The sequence below is a fragment of the Phaseolus vulgaris genome, chromosome 9 (genome assembly GCF_051622355.1).
Source record: "Phaseolus vulgaris cultivar YP4 chromosome 9, ASM5162235v1, whole genome shotgun sequence".
Taxonomy (NCBI): domain Eukaryota; kingdom Viridiplantae; phylum Streptophyta; class Magnoliopsida; order Fabales; family Fabaceae; genus Phaseolus; species Phaseolus vulgaris.
The window spans coordinates 14,234,509-14,259,047 of NC_143506.1; the positions used below are offsets into that span (position 1 = coordinate 14,234,509).

General features: G+C 34.1%; 5 protein-coding genes across 8 annotated transcripts; 3 read left to right on the plus strand and 2 right to left on the minus strand.

The window, feature by feature from the left end:
- Positions 1 to 2,757: 2,757 nt before the first annotated feature.
- LOC137821204 (glycine-rich protein) lies at positions 2,758 to 6,154 on the plus strand. Of its 2 annotated transcripts, XM_068625679.2 has the most exons (4): positions 2,758 to 2,963; positions 3,035 to 3,079; positions 5,083 to 5,115; positions 5,681 to 6,154. In XM_068625679.2, the coding sequence occupies exons 1-4, from the start codon at positions 2,924 to 2,926 to the stop codon at positions 5,848 to 5,850; spliced, it is 288 nt and encodes a 95-aa protein (XP_068481780.1). In that variant the 5' UTR covers positions 2,758 to 2,923; the 3' UTR covers positions 5,851 to 6,154. The 2 variants fall into 2 exon arrangements, with proteins under 2 accessions (XP_068481780.1, XP_068481781.1); XM_068625680.2 differs by lacking the exon at positions 5,083 to 5,115 and having other exon boundaries at positions 2,797 to 2,963.
- A 1,303-nt stretch (positions 6,155 to 7,457) lies between these two features.
- On the plus strand, positions 7,458 to 8,281 carry LOC137821203 (uncharacterized). The gene is made up of 2 exons (XM_068625678.2): positions 7,458 to 7,584; positions 7,793 to 8,281. The coding sequence occupies exons 1-2, from the start codon at positions 7,501 to 7,503 to the stop codon at positions 8,138 to 8,140; spliced, it is 432 nt and encodes a 143-aa protein (XP_068481779.1). The 5' UTR covers positions 7,458 to 7,500; the 3' UTR covers positions 8,141 to 8,281.
- Positions 8,282 to 12,599: 4,318 nt separating this feature from the next.
- On the minus strand, positions 12,600 to 15,430 carry LOC137821205 (uncharacterized). Of its 3 annotated transcripts, none has more exons than XM_068625683.2 (5): positions 15,111 to 15,430; positions 14,427 to 14,563; positions 13,707 to 14,345; positions 13,421 to 13,604; positions 12,600 to 12,981 (listed from the first exon to the last, which is right to left on the minus strand). In XM_068625683.2, the coding sequence occupies exons 1-5, from the start codon at positions 15,142 to 15,144 to the stop codon at positions 12,956 to 12,958; spliced, it is 1,020 nt and encodes a 339-aa protein (XP_068481784.1). In that variant the 5' UTR covers positions 15,145 to 15,430; the 3' UTR covers positions 12,600 to 12,955. The 3 variants fall into 3 exon arrangements, with proteins under 3 accessions (XP_068481784.1, XP_068481783.1, XP_090151950.1); XM_068625682.2 differs by having other exon boundaries at positions 14,427 to 14,541; positions 15,111 to 15,409; XM_090295824.1 differs by having other exon boundaries at positions 13,707 to 14,541; positions 15,111 to 15,393.
- Positions 15,431 to 17,495: 2,065 nt separating this feature from the next.
- On the plus strand, positions 17,496 to 19,603 carry LOC137821207 (ankyrin repeat family protein). The gene is made up of 3 exons (XM_068625685.2): positions 17,496 to 17,786; positions 17,861 to 18,256; positions 19,026 to 19,603. The coding sequence occupies exons 1-3, from the start codon at positions 17,510 to 17,512 to the stop codon at positions 19,337 to 19,339; spliced, it is 987 nt and encodes a 328-aa protein (XP_068481786.1). The 5' UTR covers positions 17,496 to 17,509; the 3' UTR covers positions 19,340 to 19,603.
- A 909-nt stretch (positions 19,604 to 20,512) lies between these two features.
- LOC137821206 (subtilisin-like protease SBT1.7) lies at positions 20,513 to 23,285 on the minus strand. The gene has a single exon (XM_068625684.2). The coding sequence runs from the start codon at positions 23,086 to 23,088 to the stop codon at positions 20,755 to 20,757; it is 2,334 nt and encodes a 777-aa protein (XP_068481785.1). The 5' UTR covers positions 23,089 to 23,285; the 3' UTR covers positions 20,513 to 20,754.
- Between the last annotated feature and the right edge of the window lie 1,254 nt (positions 23,286 to 24,539).

Sequence of the window (24,539 nt, forward strand, 5' to 3'; positions counted from 1 at the left end):
ACAAATATTTTGTAGTTTTACATATTTAAATGTGTTATTAATTAAAAAATAAAAATGTAGGTTTTAAAATAAAAATATTCTAAAATGATATGCAGGTTCTATAAAATAAAATACATACTGCATAAACAAATGCATGAAATTAAAATGAATATGAATACTAACTTTAACTCATTAAAATAAGATGATAATATATATAATTAATGTTATTAAATAAATATTTCAAAGCATAATATTTTTCTTTTTAAATGAAAAAAAAAATTATCGTGATTTTTGAATTATGTATTTTATTTTATTTTAGGGTTTATAATTTTTAAAATATTTTAATTTTAGAACCTACATTTTATTTTTTAATTATTGAGATATTTAAATATATAAAATAAGAAAATACTTATAATTCATGCCATCATAACTTTTTAACATTTTTTTATTAGAAGGATATGACAACTTGAGTATAAAAAATACACATAATTCGTCCTAATCATACATTTTTTTATGACTTCCCTTTTTTTAAAAGAAAATTTAGGTAAGCATGACTTTTCACACCATTTTTAAATAAATAAAGTTGTTAGAAATACAATGACTTTTATGTAAATTTTATAAACGAATGAAAATTGACATTAGAAAAGTGAATTCGTGCTGGTTGAGTACATGAGTATCACTTGTCTGTTTTTGAAATATTTTTCAAATTTGACCATTCACATTGCACCATTTTACTAAACTTTTCAAAGTAATTAACATTTTCAGAGGTAAATTATATTGATTATAAGTATTTTATATAACTTCAAATTACTCTTCAACTTAAAATATTAGACTAATTCAACTTAAATTATTAGAAAAAATCAAATTCAAATTGTAGATATTTAATATTTATCTTTTTTATTAAAGTCATATTCTAGATTTACTTCATATTTATTTTTTTTACAAATTTTGTTCTTCAAAGCACCATATATGTTTTATTGTTTTCTTTTCATATACTGGATAGAGACTCCTTCTATATTATGTTATCAATATCACTAATTTCTTAGTCATCGAGCTCCTACTACTATAACAATTTTAAAAGAAATAAAATTGAATAAATAAAAAGTCCTGACTAAAGAAATATAAAATAACACTTTTTTTTGTGAGTAAAAATTATCTTTGGTTTTTCAAGTTTTTTTACTCACTTTCTTCTTTTTTGGTTCATGCAATCATAACTTAGGTGAATCATCATCCCTAATTATTCATAGGTTGAAGCACATTTTTTTTGTTAGTATATAAATGCATATTGATCTTTGAATAGTAAACATCCATTTGACAAGTATACGTTTAACTGATTATGACATGAAATTATAAATTATAATACTGTCTAGTTTGATACTTGGAATTGACATTAATGATTTGATAAATTTTTTGAAAAACTACATAAATTTATTTATGCAACCAAAATTTGACTAAAACCTTGACCCGGATGTGTCTCCCGTGTAGAAAGATATGTGGATTATTCATATGGAATCGCTTAATTAAATAGATATATATATATAAAGTTTGATGATAACTTTAAATCAAATTTGAGTTTAAAAATAATTTATATCCAACATTAACTTTATATCCAATATCAGTAAAATATAAAGGTATTTTTGAGAGTGTGAGGTGCAGGAGAAAAATATGGAGGTGCAGGAAGAATTTGACAGATAGAATCGACTTGCTTTTGGGGTCTTAGTCCGAATGGCCTTTTATTTTGGGCAATTTCTTCTTGCACTTCTATATTTTTCTTCCTACACCTCTATAATGTTGTGCAAGATAAAATTATCTCCATATAAAAACTGTATATTTATTTTTTGCATTCTGGATTATGAAATTCGGTAAATTTTTGAATTGGCGCTTCCGGTAAAATTTTGGATTGACACGTTCGGTAACCTCCCGGATTGGTGCTTCTGGTAACCTCCTAGATTGATGTTTCCGGTAGTACATGAATGACAGTGTTAAAAAATATGCATTCCGGATCTGGAAATCCGTAATTCAAAATAAATTACGGATTCAGAAATCCATAATTGAAAAAAATCATTATGGATCCACCAATCCATAATAGAAATTAGGCTTCCTGATTCAACAATTCAAAAATCAACAATCCAAAAATTAACAATTTATGTAAACTTTGCTTCCAAAACACCCTCATTCAGAAAGCAAGATAATTCACTTCCAGATTGATGAATCTGTAACACACTCCCAGATCCCAGTTTCAAATAAAAGGTGAAAGTCAGTTTCGGGATTTACAAAATTGTGGGGTGAAGTAAGAAAAATGTAGGGGTGCAGGAAGAAAGTGCCTTCATTTTGTACATTGATATGGGCCAATGGAAAAAAGGCTTCTCCACTCGAATACGGCTGCTTCTTCGTGCGCCTCAATACCTTCTTGTGCCATCCTCATAAATTTTTCGTATTCCAAATATACCCTTTTTAATATTCCGGATTACATAATCCGGAAGTCTTTTTCTAGATCCAGAATTAGTTTTCGGATTATGTAATCCAGAAGTCTTTTGTAATTAGTTCCGGATTATATAATCCAGAAGTCTTTTCTATACATAAGATTAGGTTTCGAATTATGTAATCCAGAAGCCTTCTTTTTAAATGTGTTATTAACTTTCGGATTACATAATTTCAGAAGCCTTTTCTAAATATGAAATTGACTTTTGGATTATGTAATCCGAAATATATCCAGATTACATAATTCATAGGCTTATTATTTCAAATCTAAGGAGTGAAAAAAAAGGATAAAATGGTATTTTCATATTTAGTATGGTGTGGGAAGGTACGGAGGTGTAGGAAGAAAGAGTCTTGGAATAGTTAATTCACATTTTGCTCTGATTCCTCTGATTAGGCCCTTTATTATGCATCTTCCTTTTACTCTGTATAATCTATCACTCGTAAAGAAGGAAAGAAATCAGAAATGGTTATCACAACCTTCAACGGAACTGGCGTTGGATTTGGTATGCCGTGGGTTTCGCCATTTCTTCATATTCCGAATCTTGAATCCTTATCGCAATTATTTGTTTTTCAGGTTTCGGCGTAGGTTGCGGTTTCGGTATAGGATGGGGTTTCGGAGGTCGGTGGCAGCACGCTGCATTTATTTTCTCTGCTTCACTTTCATTTCCAAATCATTTTAATTGAATAGTTTAAGAGGTTTCTCTACTCGTGTTCCAGTGCCCTAGGAACGCAATTTTATAATCCCCGCTGTTTACAAGGTCTTTTTAAGTTCTCGCAATCTTTTATTGGTCCTTGTTCTTGAGACTATGCAGACAATTTAGTTGTAGCTTTAAAACTCCTTTAGTTTTATTTTCGTGCCCTAGGAACGTAATTTTGTAATCCGCGCTGTTTACAAGGTATTTTTAAGCTCTCACGATCTTTTATTGGTCCTTGTTCTTGAGACTATGCAGGCAATTTAGTTGTAGTTTTAAAATTCCTTTAGTTTTATTTTCGTGTTAATATTGTCGTTCCAAACGAATTCGTTAGATATGCTCGGATAACTGATTGTGTATTGGTATATGGTACTTTTTTAGATTGGATAATAGAGAGGAACTTGGAAATGGAGTGAGGTGGAAAGGCTTTAATCTTAACTCAGTTTTTTTGGCCGAGAATGGAATGTGGGTGGACAAAGACATTTTAGGCTTATAATGTAGGCCTGGTTTGGAGTAGGTTTTTTTCTAGCTTATATGAAATACGTATTTGATTTAAATGATAGAGCTTTTGAAAAATATCAATAAAGTAAGTTGATTTTTACTTCTGTGAGATTCATTTTTATCAGCTTGGTTCATATTTCACCTTGGAATTTGTCCAAACTTGCTCTTAGCTCATTTTCATACCCGAGTTACTTATTATTGGCCAAATATGATTGTGTAGAGTGAAGAATATTGGACTACATTTTCTATCATCCTTCTTCAGTTCTGTGTGCTAATTTTCATTCCAAAATTTCACTGGATTTCTTCAGCTAAACCAATCACACTCTTCCCAAATTCTGTCTATCTATTGCTATTTTCCCCTGTCAAGTCTTCTGCAAAGTTTCAGTCCTAGTTTCCTACCTCCCTTTTCTATTTAGCTGAGTGCAGTGAATGGACTTTAGCCTCTAGCTGTCTTAACCATTTCACTTACGAACAAACCATATTCTCCTCCCAAAATCTTAGACACTCAGTGTCCTGGATACAGAGGTGATTTAGACAGGTTCAGTTGAGGATACAAAGTCCTCCATATGGAGAAACTGGGGACTGGAAGAAGCAAGGAACAGACTGTTGTGACTAGGAACAGTACAGAGGCAAAATATAGAGCAAGTAGTGAAGGTGTTTCGGAACTTATCTGGATAAATAGATTTCTTGAAGATTTATCTCTTCCAATTCATTAACCTGTGAAACTCTCTAGTGAAAGCAGTGCTCCAAGGGCATAATCCCACTAATCTCGAATACATGTAAAGAAAATTGCATGTATGTTGATATCAAATAACAACTACTTTCGTCTTATTTAATTATACTATACTATCTTCAAATTATTGTTCATTTGATTGGATTTTTGTGATCAATGACTTTTTTTTATATTCTTGATATCAAATTCTAATAAAGGGAAATTACGTTCTAAACTAGATTGATTTGATATAGTTAAATGATGTTAATTAGCTTTCTTAATTAGTGTGAATTAGTTTTTTGTTTATATTCGAGCAAGAAGGATTAGTTCATAATCCAATTAAATCTGATAGGACGAATCATGTAATGATTGACAGAAACTTAATTGGGTCTTATCCCAGGTACTGCATTCCAACCAAATTGTAGGAAGTAGATATGCTCACAAAGGCCTCGTGGAAATACTGATCTAATGTTGGCTAGATCAATATCTATTTTATTTTAAGAGAATGACAGCATCTCAATAATAGGAAGGATTTCACTCAAGTATTGTATTTTTATTTTATTCTGGTAACTTTGTGATTCCTACTTAATTCTGTAAATATTCTATGTTTCTTGTTTCCTTCTTTATATAATGTATCTCTTCTTTTGAAATAATACGAAGATGAAATCATTTTCTTCATACTCTGTTCATAATTTATGTATCTGATCTGTTGCACAGGTATGCCATTGAACTTATTGGGTCTTGGTGCAGGTACAATAATCATGAATCTGCTTTCTTTACTGCTTCTAAGTTTTAATTTTCAGTATTCTATAGTTATGACTATGACATGCTGCATGATGTGGGTAGCCTTTTTTTCTTCAAAACCTTAATCTTACAGTTTACACCTAAAGACTTTTTCTTCAAAGGTACTTGTTGATCACTTTGTAGCAAATCGTTTTCTAATTTATCTATCCTTCTGGTTTGGTTGGTTAGTGCTAGTGCTAATACCTAACCTTATGGGATAGGGTTGACATCATTAGTCTAACCCCTTCCCTCTAATAATAATATTATATATATATATATATATATATATATATATATATATATAAAGAAACTGCTCTGTTTTTTTTTCCTGACTCAAGTAATGTTGCCATTTGCTATATCTTGATCTTAGTTCCATCTATGGTTTTTATGATTTTAGTTCCACGTTGTTTCAAGTAGTGCTATTTGGATTTCTTTTTTATGTTGAAATATAGTTACTGTCTTTTTTTTTATGAATCAAATATGAATTTTACCTATCAATATCGAATTGGGTATGTTGGATTTAATTTTCAAGGTGGAGGCTGTGGCGTTGGAGTAGGACTTGGTTGGGGGTTTGGTACTGCATTTGGTAGCAAGTATCGATCCTCACGGATCACATTTCAAGGAGTGGAATTTGATAGCAAGGAGACAGTTAACAGCAAGGAGTTCTCAAAGCCCAGTACAGAAGCTGGAGGTGCACGGTAGCGTTTGTACTTTGTAAATTCCTGGTCGGCCTCTGGAGATAAATTGAATTTGTAATAAAAAAGAACCTGTGGAGATTGTGACTTCCTTTCAAATTGTAGCAGTTTTTGGATGATGGTTGCCCTTGGTAAAGAGTTTATGACATGAATGATAATGTGATATGTACGCATCTTTTATTTCAAGAAAACTAGTGGTGTGTTTAGAGCCATGGAGTGGAAATAGAGAGGTGTTGCTATTAAATGAGTTTGTTTGGTAGGATGGAGGCAGGAATCTTAATAGTGTTTTTATACACTTTTTTATTATTTTATTTTGTTTCTACTCTCTTTTTTTCAATATCTTTTCTATTTTTCTTTAATAAAAGCTCAGTGTTTACATTATTATTCTATATAAATATTTATAAATTTTCATCTAGTATATTCTTCTTTTCTTTATCAAACGGACTCTAGGAGAACTAGAAAGAAGAGACTGCAAATAAAGACAAGAAATAAATTTACTTTTGTTTGTTTGTTTTATGAATGTGTAATTTTGATAATTATAAAAATGGAATTGAAGATTGGATTCTTTAGATTTTTTTTTCAATATTAGAAAAAAATGGTTAATTGTTAATATAGTAATTTCTCAAATAGTGAAATTATAAATTAAATATTTTACCATACAAATATATATACATAATTTAGTAATCAATTATATAAGAGAGGGCTTACAATTTAAAGAAAATTGAAAAGATATATGTATATGTATGTATACAAAAAAATTCAAAGCATTCTAAACGTAATCATAAAAATTTTCTGATTCCGTAATGTCATCTCTCTTGATATATCGAGTATAAACATAATACATGATGTAATTTCATTTATTAATTATCAAAAATGTATAATTCATGTCAAGTTACACAACTTGACACATTTTTAATATAATCAAATTTTTGTATTAACATGGCACAGTTTCAATATAATCAAATTTCAATTCAAATTCAAGACGTATTTTACTTATTTTAGTAATTACACTGTGAAATTGCAACACGATAATAAAATTCAAAAAATTCATGAATCTTAACCTATAAGTCACGTTAAATTTATTGTTCTAAAAATAATATACCCACAAATGTATTCCTGTATCCAAAAACTAAACCTTTCCTCAACTTCTAACTATATAATAAGTGAAACTATAATATATATTTAGTTTGTAGGCTACTTTAGTTAATACTCGCAAACCATAGATTGAGAGATCTTATCATCCCAAGCATGTGACTTAGTCCACAAAAATTGGTAGAAATGGAAAATTGGTTGCAACTTTTGGTCTTTACACGTAGTTGGATGATCAATTGAGCAAAAAAATATGTTTTCAATATATTTGAGAGGAGATATTTGAATGGATGGAAGAGAAGCCTATCATCTCCATGATTTAGTTTTATTTTGTCCCTCACTTCAACTTGACAATTAATCATAAAGAATGCCACTTATCATATAAGTCAAAGATAGATTTGGCAGTTATTGATCCACGTGGTGACTGGTAGTTGATAACTCCGGAGGAAGAAAAACACGTGGTGGTAGAAACGGAAAGTGCAACTTTAACTACCACCATTATATTTTATAAGAATTCAGCACGTACATTTCTTCACTAAAAACTCTTCCATTATTATTATTAGCAAGCATGGCCGAACCAAGGGTTTTCACCCTCTCACAGGTTTCCCAGCACAAATCCAACAGAGACTGTTGGGTGGTCATCAATGGCAGAGTAAGTATACTACCTTCTTACGTTAAACACTCTAAGTCTGAATCAGGTTTTTTCAAGAAAATAAGGTAATTTTTTCTTATTTTTTACTAATATAAGGTAATTTAAAGAAATACTGACATGATAAGATAAAGTTGTATCAAGATAACACATAACACAGTTGAGTGTAACGAGTTTAAATTGAAGTTATGTTATTAATATAATTTTATAGGTGTTGGATGTGACAAAGTTTTTGGAGGAACACCCTGGAGGGGAAGAGGTGATTGCAGAAGTGGCTGGGAAGGAAGCGACAAAGCAGTTTGATGCCATTGGACACAGCAAAGCAGCAGAAAACATGGTACTGAAGTACCAAGTGGGTGTTCTGGAAGGTGCCAAGGTGAAAAAGGTAGACATGAACGATGATGTCGTGGACATGGAATCCAACACCAAAGAGATGAGTGCTTTCGTGATCAAAGATGGTGCAAACTATAAGTCCATTTCATTTTACGACCTCTTTGTTCCTCTTCTTGTTGCTGCTCTCTACTTTGGCTATCGATGCTTCACCATCACTCACTACTAGCTCTTCTTATTCCAACTCCTTCATCATCAATGTCTTGGCCTTTAATTCAGATTGTTGTTTATTGATTTTCATATTTGACACAATAATGAATGAGTTGTTAAAATAAAGTTAATCAAAATATTTTCTTCTATTTGTTTTTAATCCTTGTAATCGATTTTTTATAATATAATATAGTCGTATATGGAGGAATTCACCATTACTAAGTTGTGAAGAAAACTAATATAAAATGTTAAAACATTATTTTTTATCCTAAAATATGTTTGATTATTTATCTGATTATTTCTTAATTATTATTAAATTTTTTAACTCGCTTAAATTAAAAAAAAAAAGAGTTTGTATTATTTTAGTTCTTTAACTTAATAGTTCATTATTATTTTAGTCTCTTGGTTATTTTAAGAGCTAAGAGCCTCTAAACTTGATCATTTACTATTATTTGAATGAGATATAATTGAAATTTCAAAACTATTTTTAAAACAAATTATGATAAAATAAGAGTAAGTATTTAAGTAACTTGATACATTGACGTAACATCTTCCTATTCATATATAATGAATGGTAAAAAAATGACAATAAAAAATATGTTTAGACAATTTTTTATAATTTTTTTTTTCAAAAGACTAAGATCAACTTATGAAAAAAACTTATTAAAACATGTTTTAAAAGTTAAAATACTGGAATAAAAAAATGCGTTTTCTAATTTTTTTAAGTATGTATAGTGTAAGTTGGAGATCCAATCAGAGATAATTTTTTTTATAATATATAAATAGATACTAATCTCATCATATAAATCAACTTTATAAAATTAAATTAAACTTAATTTTTTTTAATAGTATTTTTTTTAAGTAATCATTAAAATAAAAGCTTTTGAATTATTTAACAATCTAATGTTTGTGTGAATGAAGTGACGATGAATTCGAGTTGAAACCAGACACAAACTATAAACTTGAGTAGACTATAGAAAATATCTTGTAAAAATATATTAGATGATGATGAATATTTTATCTATGTATATAAGATATGCAGTTATCCACGTGGAAGTGTGAGGGCTATTCCCTATTAACTAACTAAAGAAAGTAGAACTTAACCCATATTATAATAATAGATAATTTGTTATACTTAGGCTTTGTTTGCTTTCCGAGTGAACGTTCACTCGGATAAAGAAAACAAAGAATGTTTTAGTTTATTTTTGATGATTTAAGCAGATTGAATGGCGATGATTTTCGAGATGAGAAACAAAAGCAGTCCCTGTGCCATGCAGACCGCGAAAGTTTGCCAAAATTTATATAAAAAGTGAAAATTATCCTCAATAACTTTTTAAACATATATAAAATAATACTTTATATATTATATATTTATAATATAAATATAATAAAATAATTTATAATAATATAATATAATAGTAATAAATATATTTATATAATAATAATATAAATGTATTTATATAGTAATAATAAAAGAAAATAAACTAGTATTATAAATGTAAACTATGAAATAATAATATATTTAAAATAGGAATAATAATAATGATAATAATAATAATAAATTATTAACAATAAAAATAAATATAAATATAAATTACATATTTAATAATAATTAAAATAAATTTATTAAATAATAATATTAACAAAATAAAAGTTAATTTTAATTTTGATTTGATTTTGTGAAAATGTTTTTTTAAGAAAATGATAAATTTGTAAACTTACATTTTATATATTTAAAAAAAAAAAAATCTCCTTGCAATCATCCTGTCACACACAAACTTCAATAAATTTTTCTCACAAATTCACTCTAATATACATAATCCAAACAACCTCACTTTTTTCACACTTTCTTTTTAAATCACTTTAAATCCACTCCCTCAAATCTTCTCCCCAATCCAAACACACCCTAAAGATAAATACATAGCAACCATTATTTTAATATGTATAAGAATAGATCATTTTAGTTATATATACTAGTGTGGTCATGGATTTGATTTTTCAAATTCCAAATTTAGATCCAATCCAAATCCAAATAAATGGATTGGATTTAAAATCCATATCCATTTTAACTAGATCAAATTTATTTGGATTTTTTTTTAAATCCATTTAAAGTGAATTAAATCAACTTTGTTTGTCAAATACATTAAATCCATTTATTTTGATATGGACACAGACTAACTTGGCTCGAGCTGGCCTAAGCCAACTCAACCTGGACGCGGACCAACTTGACTCGACATCGGCCTGGACTCGAACCACTCGACATCGGCCTGGACTCAAATGACTCGACATCGGCTCGGCTCGAACAACTCGACATAAGCCCGACCCGAACTACCCGGGCCCAGGCCCATACGACTCGACATTGACTCGGGCCCGGACCCATTGACATCGACCCGGGGCCGAAGGACTCGACATAATTTCAGGCTCAGACTAATAGACATCAATCCGAGTCCGAACGAATCGACATCGACTCGGGCCCGAACAACTCGACATCGACCCGGGCCCGGATGACTCGACATCGGCCCAGGCCAGGACGACTCGACATCGACCCAGGCCGGGACAGCATGACCTCGACATGATCCCACCCGGACGACTCGACATCGGTCCAAGTTCGCTTAGCTCGACATTGGCCCGGGTCTGCACGGCTCGACAAAGGTTCGGGCCCGCCCGGCTCGAGAACAGCCTTGACTCGGACAACTCTACATTGACCCGGGCCCGGACAACTTGACATCGACCCAGGCCCGAACGACTCGACATCGACCCCGAGCCCGCTCAACTCGACATCAACCCCGGGCCCGCTCAACTCATAATCGACCTGGGCTCGATTGGATCAACATCGACCCGGGCCCGATCGGCTCGACATCAACCTAGGCCTGCGCGACTCCATCTCGACCTAGGTCTACATGGCATGACATCAGCCTAGGCCCGGGCGGCTCGACATCGGCCAGAGCCCGCCAAGACGACTAGACATTGGCCTAGGCTCAGACAACTCAACATCGGTCCGGGCCTGAACGACTCGACATCGGTCGGACCCGCTCGACTTGACATCGATCCAAGTCCGCTCGGCTCAACATCGACCCGGGTTCGCACGACTCAATATTGGTCCGGGCCCGCTCGGCTCGACAACGGCCTTGGCCTGCTCAGCTCGACATCGACCCAGGCTCGGACGACTCGACATCGGCCCGGACCTGGACGTCTTTACATCGATCTGAGCCCACCCGGAGGTCTCTACATCGATCCGAGCCCACCCGGAGGTCTCTACATCGATCCGAGCCCACCCGGAGGTCTCTACATCGATTCGAGCCCACCCGAACGACTTAACATCGACCTAGGCCCGGACGTCTCGGCATCATTCCAGGCCTAAGCGACTCGACATCGATCAGGCCTGCTCGGCTCGACATCGCTCAGGACCGCTCAACTTGAAATCATGTCGGCCTGCTCGGCTAGACATCGGTCCGGGTTTGCACGACTCGACATCGAACCGGGCCCTCTCAACTCAACATCAGCCCAGGCCCGCTCGACTCAATATCGGCCTTAGCCTGCTCAGCTCGACTTCGGCCCGAGCCTAGACGACTCAACATCGGTCCCAACCCGTTCGACTCGACATCAACCTAGGCCTGCTCGGCTCGACATGGACTCTTGACTGCTCGACTCGACATCGACCCGGGCCTGCTCGGCTCAATATCGGCCTTGGCCTGCTCGGCTTGACATCAATCCGGGCCTACTCGGCTCGACATCGGCTCGGGCCTGCTTTGCTTGATATCAGCCTGGGCCTGCTCGACTCCATATCGGACTCGAAAGACTCAACTCGATATGGGCATGGACCGACTCGACTAGACATTGGCCTAGGCCAACTCGGCTCAATATCGACCCCAATCGACTCAGGTCGACTCAATGCGACTTGGGCTCAGACTTTTCGGTTCAACGTGGACTTGGGCCAACTTTGCTAAACCTGGATGAACTTGGATCGGGCCAAGTCAAAATCCAATCCAAAATGCAATTTGGATAATCCAAAAATGTATCCAATCTATATATAATTCATATCCAATTAAATGGATTGGATTTAAAATCCAAAAATATGGATTTGGTTAATTATAGATTGGATTTTGTAATTTGGATTTTTTCCCCCACCCTTAATATATATATATACATTAATAATAACTACAAAAATAGAAACGTAACCCATACGATGTACGGGCATTGTTCTAGTTTAACTAAAAAATAGATAAATTGTAATAAAAGGGATTACATCTGTAATGAGTACAAATTTAAAAGAAAAAACCTGAGAAACAAAAATAAGTTTAATCGAATAAAACTAATACAAAATAATTGAAATAATAGGCTGAGTCTTCCAAAGACTGCTACAACAATTAATAAATCTTTATATGTTACTTTAAAAATATATAATCTTTCCATAGCTCTAGACTTAGTATAACAATGAGTTACTTTCATTAGTGCTTAGTAATTGACATGAATGAAGATAGAATATTGGCCTCAAATTGTGAATGCAAAGCCAAAATCTTTGGTGGATAACAGAGTTATCGCATCGATGAGAAATTACATTGGTTAGTGTCCATTCAATTAGTTCTGTACATCTTGATGTGGTCATATAGTACAAAAGCGAAGAGGGAAAAGAACACTCTTCTTGAGACCATTAAAATAGGTGAAAAATGGATATACCATGAAGAGAAAAACAGCTAAGAAGTGCTACACTGTGTGTAATGGAAGACTCTAAACAGTAACATATCTCACCTCGAATCAAGGCATCGCTTGTCCAAACCCGATTCTGTCCGCCGCACTCCACAAAATGATACATAATGTAACAAAATCTTCCTTTCTACATCGTGCAAAAAGCAATAAAAACTGCAGGGATATCAAAATTGTAAGCAACATATACATACTATTGGAATAGAAAAGTGATGAATTTTCATAACTCTCTTCTCTGTTCTAATTTAAATCTTGTTCTTTCTGATCTGAATTCACATCAGCATAATGCATAATAAAGTTCAATAAGTTCAAATAACTTGGTGTCTATGTGTGAAATCATGTAGATAGAAAGGAACGAAGAGCACTCAAAAGCAGCCTTCTGCCTTTCAGGAGTAAAAAGGGGCGAAAATAGTTTCATGATCAAGGAGTTCTGGCGGCCTAAATGGAAAGCATCATCAACACGGTCATACCAATTATTAGAATAAAAAAGATGAGGATGGAGGTGCATACATTCCACCAATTTCAAAGCTAAGAAATTGAGAGAATGTTGGTGCATACATTTTTTTTAAAACACAAACAAAGATCCAGAGCTTACCAATCAGGCAAAGGAGAATAACAGCCCAGATAGTTATTTGAACATGCCGGTTGTATTGCATTTGGTATTGAGATCTTTGAAGCTGCCTTTGCAAAGCCCCGTACCACCCGTGGAGTTGCTTATCATAAGATTCATCATAATTACCAAGGCAACTCTTACGTTTTTCATAGTATGCATTGATGCCCTTTATTTGCAAAAGTAAACATGAAATATTAATAATTAAGCAAAAAGCATTGAAATACACAAGCAAATCTGTGTTAAAAAACAAAGCAGCTAAAGCACAAACCCCATTCAATCCAGCTGATTGTAATAGTTCACTATCCGTCTCTTCACAATGATTCACTGGTTTCAGCTTTCGATAACCATTCTTAGACCACTTCAACTTAGAGATTGTTCTCACGGAACCAAAAAATCCGGAGAGACTGGCTACCTTGTGCATAGGAATTGCACCGGAAGAACCATTGGAGGAACCCGATTGTTGGACACCATCAGAAACAGTGATTTTCCAAGAACTAATATCAGCATCAGCACTAGCTGCTCTCCGATGCCCAAGTGACTTTTCCTGTGCTGCATCAGACGAACCCCGCGCAGATGAAACATGTAAATCGGTTGAACAATCAGGGAACGAATCTTTGTCAATTAATTGCACATTTTCACCATCTCTGCTGGTACATTTAACAGGGATTTTGCAAACAGAAGCCGATGTTCCCGAGAGAAATGATGCCAGTTCATCACGTTCTCCTTCATCCAGACGGGGCCAAGGCAGAGCTACCTTCCTACCCGAATGAACAGGTTCTAGTAACAGATGTTCAACTTTGCTGATCTTGTCACGGATGGCATCAACAAAATCTCGGTGCCTAGTTTTCGCATCCTCAGTTGAAACTTTACTATAACTTGACCGAGTAGCCCGTTCAAATTCCTCTAACTGCATTAGCCATACAAGTGCAACCACATGCTTAGTTATGATGATACAAAATTTGAAACTATATTTACTAAGAGAAACTACCTGCCATTTAGCAGTGCCAAGAGCGGTTTGTAGATCTCGGCGAAGTTCATCAAAGTTCCATTCGGTGGATGCATCCTTCATTGCGTGAATCCACGTTCTATAGGTAGATTCCATCCTTGAAAACACAATCATAGCATCTCAATAAGAAGAAAATTAGACCCATTAGATATGTGGTTCAGTTGGCAACACACGCTGAGAAAGATTTTTATTGCTGATAAAAAAAAAACACGCTGAAAGACTTAAGTTCAATTCCAGCAAAACACATTCTTGAACAAGAATGACGAGTTTTAACTATGTTGTCGGTCCCTGACCCACAATTAGTTCCATAGCCAACCCAGAGGGTCGAAGCTTACGAGGAAACCTTGATCTTGTACGAGAGCCAAAGATTCCCGTAATGGTGGCTAAACATAATAACAAGAAAATGGGAGCAATTCAGGTTTTTTCTTTCAAGATTGTGCACAACAAATGAACTTCAAAACCTTAAGCCTTTCAATATCGAGTTCAATGGGAAATAAACGAATAAAAAGGTAGGTATTGGCAAGTGCATTTATTTCACCCCCAAAATGGAATCACCTGGCAAGATTATATTCTACTATACCTACATTTCATTGGAAAAACAAAATTAAAGATTGGATTAAACATAAAAAAACAAATGGAAAACCCAATTGCAAGAACGAGAGATACCTGTCTGAAGATTCCTGAACTTCTTCGGCAGCATTAAAGAAAGGATCTTTTTCCCATCGATCAAAACTGGTAGCCATGAATATTGAATGATAGTATATAATTAATATATGATAACCGGAATATGGAAAAAGGGAATAGTGGATAATCTGGGTTGGGGATAGAGGGGAAGGTGGTGAATTGAATGATGGATGCTGTTAATTCAAAGAAAAGTTCTTGCAATTGGAGGAATTGCAATTTGCAATGAAACCAAAAAAAGTAGGAAAAATAATTATATTATATCCCTGTCCTCAACTGCTACTACCTCACCCATTTTATTCATCAAATTATACGCTCCCTCGTCTTTCACTTATTAAATTAAAATACCACCTGAATCACCAATATGTTGTTTTAGTAAAAAAATGAAAAAAATTTATGCAATTAAAATTTAAGTGATGATGATTTATTTTCTAAAACTTCCAATTATATCAACATTTTACGACAAATGCTATATTTTGTTTTTATGTTTTTTTTTTACTTAGTCATTTATTGTTGTATTCTTGTTTTCTTTAAGTTAATTTTTACTTTTTATTCGTTGGTGTTCGACTACATATTTTTTATTATTATATTTTAATTTTAAAAACATTTTTTTTTTATTTTTCTATCTAACATCCTTTTATTTTTTATTTCTCTATCTAGCACCATTTCAAAAATAAATAAATAAATAATAATTTTTATTTATAATTTTAATTTTGAATGCATTAAAAAATAAGTATTTTTAATGTTTAAAATAGTTAGAAATATAAATAATGAATAAAGAAATGAGTTTTTATAAAATAAAAAATAAATAGAAAAATAAATTTAAAATGTTTAGTTTGAAAATATTTTTTTTAAGAATGAAAAAAATTAAAAATTAAACCCTACAACAATATAAAAGTTGAATCTATAAACATAAATTAGTATTTATTTTTATTATTATTGATGATGTAATCGTGTTAATTTCAAGTAAAAAATATGTGACATAATTGCAAAAAAAAAAAACAAAGTCAATTAGTATTAATTAATAGGGGACACACAAATAATATTGAAGTGTCTACCCTAAATGCAAAATCCTAAAAATAAAACTAATGCAAATGTTACACTTAATGCTTAAAAATGAGAAGAAAAAAATGAAAAAAAAATAAGTCTAGAAAATAAAAACAGCAACAATAAAAAAAATGGCAGAAAAAATAATAACTAAAAACATAAAAGATATAAAATAAAGACAAAATAAATTAAGAGTGATGCCTAACATGAAAACTTTTATAAAAAAAAGGCAAAACAAATTAAGATTAAGATAAAAGATATAAAAAAATACAAATAAGATAAATATAAGAGATATAAAACGATACTAAATAAGTATATGTTGATCATAAAAATGAAAATAAATGAAAAATGGTGATTCATTTAATATTTTTTTCAATGGTACATTAAATAGTTTGTGCGAAATAAAACATAATTAATAACGAAAAGTGCACAATCTAGTAATGTTGGGACATATTCTTTATATGTGTCCTGGTATTTGACAATATGAACATTTTTTTGTTCGAACAGTTCTTATTCAACTTGTTTTTTTATAATTATGTCATGTATTTTTTACTTGAAATTAACATGATTACATCATCAATAATAATAAAAATAAATATTAATTTATATTTATAAATTCAACTTTTATGTTGGTATAGAGTTTAATTTTTTATTTTCTTCATTCTTAAAAAAAATAATTTTTAAACTAAACATTTGAAATTTATTATTTTTTTTATTTTTATTTTGTAAAAGCTCATTTATTTATTCATTAATTATATTTCTAACTATTTTAAACATTAAAAATATTTATTTTTTAATGCACTCAAAATTTAAATTATAAAAAAAATTATTATTTATTTATTTATTTTTGAAATGGTGCTAGATAGGGAAATAAAAAATAAAAGGGTATTAGATAAAAAAATAAAAACAAAAGAGGATTAGACAGAGTAATAAAAAAAAGTGTTAAATAGGGAATTTAGCCAACAAAAAAGACCACATATCATTTTTATGTTTTATTTAAATATATTTTAAACTTCAAAATTGAAACACAAGACAAAATTTGATGTTTCACAACAAGGTTAATGTTCAATATGACACAAACTTAACGTGCATTGAAAATAAAATGTACAATTAATATTAAAATTAATTATTTCACATATACGCACTAAAAAATAATTTCTAAATTTTATAAAATAAAAAACTCTCTTTTTATAATGTTTTTATTCAATATGAATATAGAAAATAAAAAATGAAGATGGGTAAAAACGAGAATTTTTATAACAAAAAAGAAATGAGAGGAAAGGAATAGTGAGGTTTTAGAGTGGAGGGTGAGGGTTTGAGGGTTGGAAGCAAAGAAGATGAAGGAAGCGGAGGAGCAACTGTGCGAGGCGGCCAGGAAGGGTGACGTGGAGAAAGTGAGGGCTCTCATAGACTCCGGCGCCGACGTCACCCACTTCGACGGCGAGGGCCTCAATCCTCTCATGCACGCCGCAAAGAACGGCCATGCACCCGTCCTCACTCTCCTCCTCTCCGCCGGCGCTCCCTGGAACGCCCTCTCTCCCTCCAGCCTCTCCGCCGGCGACTACGCCATGCAGGAAGGCCACAGCGAAGCCTTCGACCTTCTCCTCAACGCCGGTACACATTCCTCTTTTTCCATTCCGACTATTTCTATTTGCTTATTGGGGTCTGATTTCGTTTCAATTTGCCAGGGATTCAGGCCGAACTGATCTTGGGAACAATTGCGAGGAAGGAAAACAAGAGCGGCGATTCCGGTGTCAATTATCTGGAAGATAGGGTGAGTTTTAGCGAAGACAAGCTTATGGACTCCGAAAGCAAAGCTGTGATGATGGCGTGGGAGAAGCCGTTGATGGAGGCTCATGCCAAAGCTGTTTGTTCGGGAGGGGGCCACGTGCTCAATATTGGGTTCGGAATGGGGCTCGTGGATTCGGCCATTCAGCAGTATGCACCTGCATCACACACCATCGTTGAGGCTCATCCGGAGGTTTATCAACGCATGCTTCGCTCCGGTTGGGGTCAGAAGGAAAATGTGAAGATAGTTTTTGGCCGATGGCAGGATGTTCTGTCTCAGCTTGAAACATATGATGGTAATTTCTAATCCTAATCTTCATTGACTTGATACTTAATTGTAGCAGTACAATTTATTCAATTGTCTTCTGTTGAAAACAGACGAAATATTAAGATCCTATATTGGCTAGTTAGGAGGCCAAATTTCGTTATTTGAGCTACTTTTTGGTATTTACTTGAGCTCAGTCTCTAATTTTAAGCTGAGAGTCCATTCTAATGGTGGATATGGTCATTGGTGAACTTATTGGACCGACCACCTGTTATCAAATTATCTGCGAATTCAATTTTTAGTGTATTATAAAGATTTCATATTGATATGACTACAAAGTGTATGATTGATAGAGAGGACAGAAATTGGTTGGGTGAAATAGAGAAGAGACGAGGATACGGATAGAGAGATGAGTATAAATAGGAAACAGTTTTTTTTTTAAATTATATTTTGTTTTTTCTCTCCTACCAAACACCCTAACTTAATTTTATCTTTATCCATCCTCACAACCAAAGTTTATGGTTATATAAGTGAGGGAAATCTATAATTTTTTAGCTTTTTGAGTTGAGTTAGACCTAGTTTTGAATCTGGGAGTTTTATTTACTTGTAGCAGATGCATCCAATTCTTTGGGAATTTGATCTTTAACTGTTTTCAATGTTATCATGCAATCCATGCAGCTGACCTCTCACCTAGTGAAAAATAAGGCTTTATTATTAATGTTGTTGAATATGTGTATGATGCATGATGAGTTTTATCTGGGTTATGTCTGATTTGGGTCAATGACGTGAATTGTGTTCAGGAATATTCTTTGACACCTATGGGGAGTATTATGAAGATTTAAGGGAGTTCCACCAACATCTCCCAACACTTCTGAAGCCTGGTGGTATCTACTCATTCTTCAATGGCCTTTGTGGCAGTAATGCGTTTTTCCATGTTGTTTACTGCCATTTGGTATCACTTGAGCTTGAGAATTTGGGGTATTCCACGCAATTAATTCCATTGCCTGTTAAGGATTGTTTAGGAGAACAAGTTTGGGAAGGTGTGAAACAAAGATATTGGCAGCTCGATACGTACTACCTTCCTGTCTGTCACTCTGTAGAAGACCCTGAATGATGTAGGAAATTGATGTTCTGCAGTTTAGAAGAACTGCATACTGTGTGCAGTTACTGATTTCACCATTGATGCTAGTTTTTCTCCCCTTTATATATTTAAACCAAAGGAATGACTGAAATATCATGCAGTGTTTTTCCCAAACTGTAGAGGATATTGAATCGAGTGGTGTATGTTTTGATTTTAATCACATAGTCAAAATTGTTCTAACACTGTTGTTGCATTGGTGACATAATAAATGATACTGTAAGAATACACTTGGAGTCATTGGAATCCTCAACTTTATATGTAAATTCCATTACTTGGTATCGTTTAAATTTAGAAGTCTTTGGCTATAATCATCACCATGGTTCAAGATCACCATAGTTAATACCGAAGGATTTCTTTTTAAATTATCGAATTAAGAAAAAGCTTTTACTTTCAAGTTTAAGACTCCAGAGTGCTCATAACTATATGAAGTTTAGGGTAAGTTGAGCTTTACCCTTTTTCCCTTGTTAAGCTTTTCTATATGAAGTTGAAGCTAGCAATCTAATCAAGTCAGTGTGGTCATAATCTAGTGTGAATGTCTTCTCAATTCTTAACTCAATTAAGGGAAGGAATTGTTACGGGACATGTTTCCAATTAAAATAGGACTCGAATATTGTCAGTTGAGTTGTAGTTACTTAAAAAAGGTCGTTTTATTTGCGATTTCCGACGCAAATGCGGCTCTATTTCTCCCTTTAAAAAGAGAGAAAGTATCATTTGTTTGATAGGATAACGCAAATAAAGATAGATAAACTTATTCCTGGAATGACTTCTAAAAAACAAAAAAAAAAATAAAAATTCATGAGAACTTTATAAATTAAAGTATATATAAATTAATTTTAACTAGAAAAACTATTTTGTTTTATTTTTTCTTCTTATATTTCTCTTCAATATTTTTTTTACAGTAGGTTACAACTAAATTTTCGAGCAAATGTTCTTGATTAGGTGATCTAAAATGGGGGTAAAGAAAGAGCTTAATGCCTTAGCTCTTCAGTTTTTGGTCAATGCTTCATATTTTTATTCCTTATTACATACCAGTAGTTGTAAATTACCAAAAAAATCTTAATGTAATGGCAATGCAATTGAGATGCCTGCATTGGATCAACCATCTGATAGAAAAACCTGTCATGTACACGCCAACGAGCGCAAAGCTAAGTAAATACGAATAACCATTCAGTGTCATTATTCATTTATTCAGACACGCCATTAGTCCATTACCCTGTTTCTTTACTGTGCAATCCTTCTTTTACAATTTTCAGAGAACAGCAAGAGACAAATAACATCATACCCCTTTGCCGGACCAAAAGCAGAACAAAACATAGAGAAACGATTATTCTTGAACTCAGCCGCGTTTGCAACAGGTAATTCAGAGTTAGGGCCTTCAAAAAACAGTGTCAAGTCCAGCTGAAAGCAATGGGACTAGAAACCTTGTGTTTCCCATCAGACCATTCTAGATAAGCAAAACTGTTTGTTCCAGAAGGCTTTGAAGAAGACGTGAACGTAACTGTGTAGCTCTTCTTCTCATTCAGTTGACGGAAACTAAGTGTTTGTGGTTCAACCACAATCTTCACCGAGGGAGACTGTGTCACTGAAACTTTATACGTTGCTGGAGCTCCCACGTTTGTTAAAGTCCTTTTGTACTGAACAGCGGTTGGTTTTTGTGAACCACCCTTGACTCCGAAAGCCGTGTTAAAAGGAACAGCAAAAGATGGGTAGTTGAGATCTTCCACTCTGTACTTCTTCCTTTTGCTGCAAGTAAAATCTCTCCTAGCAACAAGCTTTATTTGATAGGAACTGTAGTTCAAGGCACAGAAGAAGCTCAAGTAGTCATCCACGGTGGCATCATAGACAAGGCCAGGATCGAAAGCAGCCACTGGATCTACATGTCCAGCCCCAAAATCAAACGGTGTGGCTGGTAGGCCAGTGTAAACATCTTTTAAGGTTTGCCCATTTTTGTAGGTTCTGTATGATGTGGTCATGAGGGCAGACCTTATAGCTGCAGGGCTCCATTCTGGGTGAGTGCCCTTAAGAAGGGCAGCTAACCCACTGACATGGGGGCAGGACATGGATGTGCCAGAGATGATGTTGAATTCCACATGCCTGGTGTCTTCAGTCATGCCAGTTGGTCCAACTGCACCAGTCCATCCAGCTAGGATGTTAACTCCTGGAGCTATTAGGTCTGGTTTGAGGACCTTTGGTGTTAGCAGATTTGGCCCTCTTGAGCTGAAAGCTGCCACCACTGGGGATGGTTGAACCCCTAAGTGGGTGCCACCAAACGAAAGTTTAGCTGTGGGATTGGGAGATGAGAAAACATACTTCTTTAGCACATTGCTGGATTTCTGGCCCAAAGCTATTGCCGGGAGGAGATAGGAGTCAGCCACTAACTCTTCCCCGTAATCTTCACTGTTTGCTAGTATCATCCCACTGCCTCCAGCGCTCTTCACCACCAAACCCTTTTCCACCCTTGCATTCCCTCCTCTGTCACAAATCACGATTTTTCCAGCTACTTTTGCAGCAATCAAACTACCTTTGCTGCACAGACTTCCTTCTGAATCACCGCTTACATTACCGGCATAAACAATTGGAATTGGAGACTTAGGGGGCAGTTTGCCATTGTAAAGGGACACCCCAGTGTATGACTTCCCATTTCCAAGGGTGACATAAGCAGGGAAGTCACGGTCTATAGTCCCAGCGCCCACTGTGGTTAACCATGGTGCCACATTAGACAAAGAGGCTTGACTAGGCCCACCATTTCCTGCTGAATTGGAAACCAGTATTCTATGGGCAGTGGCAGCAAAAGTTCCAATCGCAATAGTGTCTCTGTAGTAATCCGTCAAACCTCCTCCAATTGACATGGAAAGGATGTTGACACCATCTGCTATGGCCTTGTCAATGCCAGCAGCTATGTCTGATGAAAAGCACCCTCCAAGCCAACACACTTTGTATGTAGCAACTCTGGCTTGTGTGGCCATGCCTCTTGCTGTCCCATTAGCAAAGCCGAAGAGGCTAGCTCCTGCAACTGCAGAACCTGCTGCTGTTGTTGAGGTGTGAGTTCCATGGCCATCATCATCCCTTGGTGACTTTGATTCTGTACTTTCATCGATGGGTCCAAACGCCGCCTCATAGCCCTTGGCGAAAAACCTTGCACCAACAAGCTTCTTGTTACAGTTTGCTGGGCCGAAGTTCTTACCTCTCTCACACTCACCTTTCCAGCTACTTGGAACTGGGCCAAGACCCTTGTCATCGAAGCTTTTTAGCTCAGGCCACACACCAGTGTCTAGCACTCCAACAACTACATCGCTTTGTCTTCCAGAGGCCAGTGAAAGAGTAATGAATTTCTCCAACCCCAAAAACTCTGGTGTTCGAGTTGTGTGAAGATCGTATCTAATTTCAGGGATGACAGAGAGAATTCCCGGTTGCTTTGAGAGTAACTCCGCTTCTTGGGTAGTTAGCCTCGTGGAGAAGCCATGAGCTACATGTTGGTATGTGTAGAGCCTCTCTGCTGAGTCTGACACTGATTTCAGAGATGAATCATACCAGAGGAGATGGTCATTGAAGCTTGATGGCATGCTGAACTTGTCCGTGTAAATTATGTATGTGCTTTTAGAGTGGTGATTGATTTTCTTTTCTGCTACGGTGTGTCTGCTAGAGAAAACTAGCAACAAAGAAATGAGAAGGGACTTGAATATCAGCATACTCATCTTTTCACCTTGCTCTCGCTCTTCCATTTGAGGTTTTAGCACAATTTAGTCTCAGTCTTCCTTCCAATTTGCTTCAGAAATGCAGGGAAAGTTGCTATATATTCTTGGCTAGGCCTTAGCTAAGATATCTTGCAATTATTGGAAGCGAATAATGATGAGGAATTGAAACAATAGTGTAATGGAAATGCAATGTACACTTTCATCCATATCAAATTATGTTAATATAAAACTTTAAATACGTATTATAAAAGTTAAAAAATTTATATATATTATAACTCTTATTCAACTAAAAATATAAAAACGTGTCACATACAACCTATGTAGCAAACAAGGATCCAGATGCTCACACGACACGGATACCAATACAGAGATACGTATAATCTCTAATATGTAGGACACAATCTCTAATATGTAGGACACGGGAATATAGATCTATATATTATATAATTATGAGGTATATAAATTGACAATAAATATTTATGTGTACAAGTATGTTTCAGATTTTTTTGGGAGCAGGAAGATGTTTTTCTTGATGGGTTCAAAAAAATTTGTTCTTTATTTTTATAATCATAATAAAAATTTATACAATAAATTTGAGTTTTTTGAAAATTATTGTATTTATCCTTTTTAAAATTGTGTTCGAACCATGTTAGAATTGTCAGAAATTCAATAAATATTTTTTGAATTGAACACTTCATCGATAAGTGTTCTACGCGTGTCGTACGAGTGTCGACACCGATACGTGTATCCGACACGGACCTAATGGGAATTTATTTTTATTCTATCACATATCCAAAATGAATTCAAACACTGAAGTTCTCAATAAAATTAAAGATGATAAATTTTGTTAAGCAATTATGGACTGATTTACAAGAAGATAAAAAAAAAGCATGTTTATTAGACTCAAATACAAACTAATTTCAAATTTGATATAATATTGTTATATCAGAAGAGGTAATATACAATCTCTTTCTTTTATTATGGATATTATTAAGAGAAAGAGAAAGATTGGGTTTACGGCCACGCTACTCAAACTTCTAATTATATATATATATATATATATATATATATATATATATATATATATATATATATATTAACTAGTGTTTGTGAGTTGGATTCCACATAATCTAAGATCATTAATTTTTATGTATCTTTAATTAAAGATAGGATATGTAGGTACACTGCATTAACCATATACATACATATATATATATATATATATGAATAGAATTACTTTTGTTCCACTATTTACTTTACATGTCATATTTTCACCTATGAAAAAGTTTGAAGTGTACTTATATACAAAGAAAAAGAAAGTGGAATTGCTTATCTGAGTGTACTATCCCAACTAAGTGTAAGTGTGTAACTTCCAAGAACACTATGGAAATAATAAAACAAACACACTCCATTCCTACAACATCTATACTATTAAACTACATTAATAAAGAACATATTTGGTGTCCATGCTTCTTTTT

Coding starts and splice junctions, on each gene's coding strand:
- LOC137821207 (XM_068625685.2), top strand. CDS start 17,510: ATGAAGGAAGCGGAGGAGCAACTGTGCGAGGCGGCCAGGAAGGGTGAC. Junction 17,787..17,860: donor CGACCTTCTCCTCAACGCCG/GTACACATTCCT, acceptor TCAATTTGCCAG/GGATTCAGGCCGAACTGATC. Junction 18,257..19,025: donor TCAGCTTGAAACATATGATG/GTAATTTCTAAT, acceptor AATTGTGTTCAG/GAATATTCTTTGACACCTAT.
- LOC137821203 (XM_068625678.2), top strand. CDS start 7,501: ATGGCCGAACCAAGGGTTTTCACCCTCTCACAGGTTTCCCAGCACAAA. Junction 7,585..7,792: donor GGGTGGTCATCAATGGCAGA/GTAAGTATACTA, acceptor ATAATTTTATAG/GTGTTGGATGTGACAAAGTT.
- LOC137821205 (XM_090295824.1), bottom strand. CDS start 15,187: ATGGCTACCAGTTTTGATCGATGGGAAAAAGATCCTTTCTTTAATGCT. Junction 14,542..15,110: donor GTTCAGGAATCTTCAGACAG/GTATCTCTCGTT, acceptor TGTGTTTTCAAG/GATGGAATCTACCTATAGAA. Junction 12,982..13,420: donor TATTCTCCTTTGCCTGATTG/GTAAGCTCTGGA, acceptor ATATCCCTGCAG/TTTTTATTGCTTTTTGCACG.
- LOC137821204 (XM_068625679.2), top strand. CDS start 2,924: ATGGTTATCACAACCTTCAACGGAACTGGCGTTGGATTTG. Junction 2,964..3,034: donor CGGAACTGGCGTTGGATTTG/GTATGCCGTGGG, acceptor TTTGTTTTTCAG/GTTTCGGCGTAGGTTGCGGT. Junction 5,116..5,680: donor CTTATTGGGTCTTGGTGCAG/GTACAATAATCA, acceptor TTAATTTTCAAG/GTGGAGGCTGTGGCGTTGGA.
- LOC137821206 (XM_068625684.2), bottom strand. CDS start 23,088: ATGGAAGAGCGAGAGCAAGGTGAAAAGATGAGTATGCTGATATTCAAG.